This window comes from Ananas comosus, linkage group 13, assembly GCF_001540865.1.
Source record: "Ananas comosus cultivar F153 linkage group 13, ASM154086v1, whole genome shotgun sequence".
In the NCBI taxonomy this organism is placed as follows: domain Eukaryota; kingdom Viridiplantae; phylum Streptophyta; class Magnoliopsida; order Poales; family Bromeliaceae; genus Ananas; species Ananas comosus.
The window spans coordinates 9,766,160-9,773,772 of NC_033633.1; the positions used below are offsets into that span (position 1 = coordinate 9,766,160).

The following is a 7,613-nucleotide window of genomic DNA, read 5'->3' on the forward strand; positions in this document are numbered from 1 at the left end:
GCTCCAGCAGGAGGAAGAAGAAGAAGAAAAAGAAAAAGAGAAAAAAAATTTGCTCCTGCAGGAAGAAGAAGAAGAAGAAGAAGAGCCCGCCTGGCGGTGCTCCGGCGGCGCGCCTGCCTGGCCTTCGCTTTTTTTTTTCGGCGAAAAAAAAAAAAGAACGAGAGAACGAAGAGGAGAGAGAAAGAGAAAAGAGAAAAAGTAATACGGTTATTTTGGTCAGTTTGCTGAAAAGACGGACCGAATCTGCAAAAACGAAAAAGGTGACCCGGTTTTGCAAAAGTCTAAAATAAGTGGATTTTTTATGCAAAAAGGCCTAATAATAATAATAATAATAATAATAATAATAATAATAATAAATAATAATAATAATAATAATAATAATCTATCTATCTATTATATTATTATTATTATTATTATTATTATTATTATTTTAGTTTTTTATATATAATTTGAGAGCTGGGTCATATCAAAAGTTATGGGAGTAACATGTGTCCTTCTCTCTTTACCTTCTCCACTTCAAACAATACATATTGCATGCACCCGGTCTACGAAAATATCATATATACCAAATCTATTTTTTAATTATTAATATTTTAAAATCTATAAGATATATAATTTAACAATTTGGCAATTCTATCACATTATAAAAATCGTTAATACTAATTATCAAATATTTTATCAATTATCTAATATACTTTTGCGATATATAAAATATTAGTACACACAAGATGCAAGCAAAAATTTCTCCTCTTTTTTTGAAAATTATTAGTGCACTCTTTTAAACATTCTCTACACTTAGTGAATATAAAAACATACACAACATACTTTAAAGCTTTAATAGAGATTTTGAAATTTAATTCAGTGAATATATTTAATTTATTAAACTTTGTAATTAAGATATATTTAATTAAGTTTTTTTTTTTGTTTTTTTTGAGAGATAGGTAGCACGCTACCCGCTTCGTTTGTTTCATTTAGAAATAAATTTAGCTGAAAATGTGAATCAACTAGGATTCGAATTTGGGTCTCGGGTACCAACCATCAAGTCATTTGCCACTTTATTTATAGAATAGAATAGCTACTAAAACTATTAAGTTTGATCGAATTTTTAAATGAAGTTTTTAGAATACTTTAACTCAATAAATACTGAAAGTTAAAAAATATTAATAAAAAAATACATTTTATAATGCATAAAAGACTGAATGAATTTTATTTTTGCATTTTTTATTATAATTTTTTAATTTTAAAATTTTAATAATTATATATGTTGATTGCCTAGAATACTATCGATCTACCGCAAAACGCGAGACCTCCACTAATAATAATAATAATGAAAAAGAGAAAGCCATGCATACACCCTTAAATGCCGATTCCTAGAATGGATAGGGTTTCAACCTCCTCTGAGAATATAGCATATATCTTAGCTTTAAATTTCTAAAAAAAAAAATTGCATCTTTATCTTCTTTATTTTACTTATGCTTGAAAAGGACTTTTTAGCCATGAGATACACACAATTTTGAGCTTTTAGTCTCTTGTCACAATCAAAGCAATTAATATGCCAGATATGTATGGTTTCAACGTACCACAGTTTAAAAAGTCGTCCTTAACTGCCATATAATTTTATTTTTATTTTATCCCAAAATTTTTCATTAAATAATACAGCGAAGCAATAGTTTTGAAAACTGCAAGATAATAGAGTGCAAATTATAGGACAGTAAAGTATATATTATATCGTACTGTTCTATATACTAGTGTAGAGACCCGCACGATGCAGCGGGTAGATAATAGAAGCGAGATTTTAAAATTTTAATAAAATTTATATTTACAGGTTATTGATGTATAGAAAGCTATACCATATTAAGTACAGTCAATTTGCATGACTAAATTCAACTGTTAAACAAATAAAATTATAGTTAGAAGCTTATATAATTTTTTTAAATCATTGAAATACAATAAGAAATATACAATTTTATCATATTATATGCCGCTTGAATATTTCATTATGGAATATAAAAAAGAGCTAGCTCCAGTGCAGCTGAATCAACCCAGCGAGTACTTATATGGGGCTCGGCTTTACGGGACGATACTTCTCGAAAGAGACAACGTTCTTTGCATACTCTTCTTCTTCTTCTCCTTTTTCATCATCATCTGCATAAACACAATGAGAGAGAGAGCTAGATGAATGTGGGGTGGGAGATTAGATGATGATGTTTTTTTTTGCATGGAAAGTAATAGGCATGTACAAGAAAGGGGGGCGGGGCGATTAATGGAGGTGCGGAATGAATTGGAGAATAAGGTGCATATAATTAAATGTTCCATTCTTCATTAATTAATTCTCGTAATTTCGAAGGACTGGGAGGTGAAGAGTTTGGCGTTGAAAAGAGGCTTGAGGGAGAAGAAATAGCCTATATTGAAGAGAAAAATAAGTAACGTATAAACTGAAGAGCACATTAATGATTACAGGTCGTTGAATAGAGAGGAGGCTAGGGGAGGGGAAAAACCATGAACAAATATCAGTTCAAAAAAGAGGGGCAGTGAGGTTGAAAGAAAACTTGCCACGTGACAAAAATATTAAAAATTCATATAGGTTAATAGATAGATGATATGCAAAAAAAAGTTTCGCTTTACTACATAGTTAATCATAGGTTCTTGTAAAATAGAGAAGTAACTTTTAGGGCGAACAACTAAATATCTTTGGCTCCATCTCCATTTTTAATTTTATTTTTCTTTTTTTAAGGAGGATGCATGCACCTTTTTTGCGCCCTATATAAAGATGCCACTATCTAGCAGTACTACTATACTACTACAACATCACACTACAAAAACCTACAACATTCCGAATTTTTCGTCGATTTTCGATTGCAGCAACCACCAAACTACACTTCTCCGGTCCTTTTTCTTCGAGATCTCGATCGAGGGCGGCACGTGCGCGCGATGGACAGGGTGACGAGGCTGGCGTCGGAGCGGGCGGTGGTGATCTTCAGCGTGAGCTCGTGCTGCATGTGCCACACCGTGAAGACGCTGTTCTGCGACCTGGGCGTCAACCCCGCGGTGTACGAGCTTGACGAGGAAACGCGGGGGCGGGAGATGGAGAGGGCCCTTGTTCAGCTTCTCGGGCGGAGGCCGCCCGTGCCGGCCGTGTTCATCGGGGGCAAGCTGGTCGGATCGACTGACCGGGTCATGTCCCTTCACCTTGGTGGCAAGTTAGTCCCAATGCTGAAGGATGCTGGGGCTCTTTGGCTCTAGATCTCAGTATCACACACATAAAATTCAAAGCTCACGGTGTATCATATATATATATATATATATATATATGTAGTATAAATATATATATGAACTTACATTATATGCATGGAGGCTTAGGTATCAATTAACAAAGATGATCTGAGTCTCGGCTCGAATCGTAGAGTTTTTGTACTAAGGGTTTAGTAGTTGTACTTGAAACAATCAATCAATATATATATAGTAGGAAAGTTTAAAGTTGTTCGCTTTTCACATGCATGGTAATTATATAATTTCTCTGCACTCTCAATCAATATATAAATAGTAGAAAAGTTTTTTTTCCTTCTTTTTTTTTTTTTTTTTTTTTTTTTTTTTTTTTTTTTTTTTTTTTTTTTTTTTGAGAGAAAGGTAGCATGCTAGCTGCTTCGTTTATTTCATTTAAAAATAAACTTAGCTGGAATTGTGAATCAATTAGGATTTGAACTTGGGTCTCGAAGACCAACCACCAAGTCCTTTGCCACTTGTTCTAGGTAGAAAAGTTTTAAAATCTTTTGTGCATGGTAATTACATAAATTTAGGTTTTAGTAGTTGTACTTGAAACAATCAATATATATATATATATAGTGAGGCTACTATGCTTCTGGAAGCAAGTAGCATTCCGTGCTTTCAGGTCGTTTTTGATATTATGATTTTCAAATCGTCGATCGGCTCCATTAAACTTGATCTAGAGTATTTGAAGTACCTAGAAAATAAATTTTGCAATTTTTCGATATCATTTGTCTAGTGAACTAAGGGGCTCAAAATCAACAGCTGAAAATAAAAATCTTACAAAACGTTATAATATTACATTAAAATTTTAGATCAAAGATATTGATCTTGTTTTATATAGTATAAAGAATTTTCTATCAAAATTTCACGTGATTTGGATATTTCTACACCGTTATACTTGCAAACGGCTCACCACGGCCATTAAAATTATTGATTTTGAGTCCCTTCGATCACTAGGCAAATGATATCGAAAAATCATAAAATTTATTTTCTAAGTACTTCAAATACTCTAGATCAAGTTTAACGGAACCGATTGACGATTCGAAAGTCGCAATATCGAAAACGACCTGAAAGCACGGAAGGCTCCGTGCTTCCAGAAGCATAGTAGCCTCACTCTATATATATATATATATATATATATATATATATATATAGAGAGAGAGAGAGAGAGAGAGAGAGAGAGAGAGAGAGAGAGAGAGTTGAGCTGGAATACTTTACTAGTATTTGGGCTCTATTGCTATCGATTTTTTAGCCGTTAGATCTACAGTTCAATCAATTCTACTCTTTAGATCATACTATTCAACCAACCCACCCACTCAACTCTAGGGCTGCGTTTGGTTCGGGTATAAGTAAGAACTGTTTATTTCAGGGATAAATACAAGTTCAGGTATAACAGAAACTAGACTAATTTTGCATTTGGATAAAAATTGGGTTGTTCTTAAAAAATAAGGTAATAGTGTTTGAATCGTTAGAATGGAACAAAGGTAATAGTGTTTGAATGGTTAAATTAAAATTATTTTATCAAATTAATTAACATCAAAATATTACTTAAAAATAATTTAATAAATTAATAAATTTATTAGCTATGAATATTGTATAAGATAATGAAAAATATTAATTAATTAATTAAATATAAAAAATAATTTAACTTTTAAATTAGTTAGTAAATTATTTTAGCTAGATAACTAGCAAAAAAAATTAATTAGCTTAATAGAAATATTAATGGTTGATCAATATAAATATTAGTTTATGGATAAATACATTATATTATTAATAATTAATTATAAATAATAAATTAATTAATTACTTTATTATTTAAGCAATGGATAATGATTTAATATATTAATTAGATTAATTAATGATTTAATGCCATAATTAAAATTAAATTTAGACTTCAATTAACCTTGTTCCCACTTGGGAACAAGCTTGTTCTAGGAAAAAGGGCGGAACAACAGTTCCAGGTTTATACTAGGTTATACTAGCTTATTCTAGGGACTCGAGAACTACTATTCTCGGGTACGAAAATTTGTGTTTGGGAATAAAAGGGGGAACAAGTGCTTATTCCCCCTTTTTTTCTCGAAACAAATGTTGCGCTAGGATATGATACGCTGGTGTACTTGAATAAAACATTAATTTAAATATTTTTAAATATATGCTGATTATATATAATGATATATTGAGGATAATTAGGATATCTGGATTATATTAGGGAATATATTNAATATATTAATTAATTAATTATAAAAATAATTTAACTTTTTAATTAGTTAGTAAATTATTTTAGCTAGAAAACTAGTAAAAAAAATTAATTAGATTAATAGGAATATTAATGGTTGATCAATATAAATATTAGTTTATGAAAAAATACATTAAATTATTAATAATTAATTATAAATAATAAATTAATAAATTATTTTATTATTTAACCAATAAATAATAATTCAAATATATTAATTAGATTAATTAATTATTTAATAACATAATTAAAATTAGTTTTAGACTTTAATTAACCTTGTTCCTATTTGGAAATAAGTTTGTTCAAGAGAAAAGGGTAGAACAGCAGTAACAGCCTTATAACAGTTTATTCTAGAATTTCGAGAACTACTGCTCTCGGGTACCAAACATAGCATTTAGGAACAAAGGGGGAAACAAGGGCTTATTTCCCCCTTGTTCCCGAACCAAATGCTGCTAGGAACCACCACTAAACCCTAGGGGACCATTATCATCCGATCCTAACCTTTTAAATTTTCATCTAAGGGTTAAAAACTCAATAGCAAAAAAGTCCTAATACTATTAATAGTATTCCAGCCCAATTCTCTCTCTTTCTCTATATATATATAAATGATATCGAAAAATTATAAAATTTGATTTTTAGAAATTTTAAATATTCTAGATAATGTTTAACTGTCACGCCCCGGATTACCTCGTTTCCCCCGGCATGCCAACAGACCCGCCGTATACATAGAAATTTTTCGTATATACGAAGCGATAGCTGTACTTCTAATCAAAATCATAGCTACAACCAGAAGTATAGAGCTGCTAATAAAAACATACATAGATAAAACCAAGGATTCACTGTACATACAACATCCATGACTACACCTCGCTCCAGCGAGTATACAAAACATCAGGTATGTACACGAACCAAAACACCTCAACCACCTGTGAAGGGTTGTCTCTAGAACAGCAACACGACTGGTAGGGATCTAGCTCGCAACTCCCTTTCCGCGGTCGGAATCAGTAACAGCAGCAACCGCGGATGAAGGCTTTACAAAAAGGGGTCAACAACTAGGTATGAGAACTATTGCAAAATAGAGTAGTCCTCAGTGGCTACCGTCACCGACCTTAACGGCTCATCCACTAAGTCTACAGAAAGTGTGCAAGAGATAGTAAGGAAAGTTGGAAACCCTACGGCTATATGCCACTATACTATCGCTAACCAACACTAGCTACCTGTAGATAGTAAAATGCCACACTCTGACCCAAACTCTCTGGGGACTGTGATACACCGGTCCCGCCTGTTAAAGCTACCCCGTACACCACCCCGTGAGTAATCGGTGGAGAAAATCTCTCTAGGGATTGCGATACGCTCGTCCTGCCTGCCTAGGCTACACCGTACATCACCTCGAGAGTAGCCGATGGAGAAATCTCTCTAGGGACTGCGATACGTCTGTCCCGCCTGTCTGGGCTACACCATACATCACCTCGCGAAAATGACCGTCCAAGTAGAAAGGTCCAACAGGACTGCTGTGACTCAATACACGTCATAGTCTCACTAAGGGTAGAGGAAAGCGCCACTATCTACCACTAACCCAACCTCACACGGGCTGCCCAAACGGACCCACCTTGCCTATATCCAACTACGCTGTACACCACCCACTGGGGTAGCCAGCACAAAAACTATCCAAACAGAAACTGCGACCTCATCGTACTGAACCTCATTCCGGAATGGCATTCGTGGGCGCGATCGAGTTTACAAGTGTCTCTGCTAAGTTTATTTAGGCTCTCACAGGCTGTAATCACTATAAAAGGTCAAACTAATCTAGTCACCCAACTCACGTGCCCCTGACACAATCTGATGCAAAAATGCAGGAGTCTAGGTCCACCGTCAACCCCGACGGCACCCGACGGTCCGACACCATCTAGCTCTACTGTAACAGCACACTCGGCTCCTCAGCGCAAGTGTAAACTCAACCTACACTCGTCTAAGTATTCACCTCGCACTAACAGCGATGATACAGAAATCTGGGTCCACCGTCAACCCTGACGGCACCCGACAGCACGAGACAGTCTACACACTACTGTAAAAACAAGCTCGGCATCCCAGCACCCTACACTAATCTGGA

At 34.0% G+C, this 7,613-nt stretch overlaps 1 protein-coding gene across 1 annotated transcript; it reads left to right on the plus strand.

Moving 5' to 3' along the window:
- On the plus strand, window positions 2,810-3,303 carry LOC109719637 (putative glutaredoxin-C14). Its single transcript, XM_020246409.1, has one exon. It carries the CDS (start codon window positions 2,932-2,934, stop codon window positions 3,241-3,243), a length of 312 nt encoding a protein of 103 aa, XP_020101998.1. The 5' UTR covers window positions 2,810-2,931; the 3' UTR covers window positions 3,244-3,303.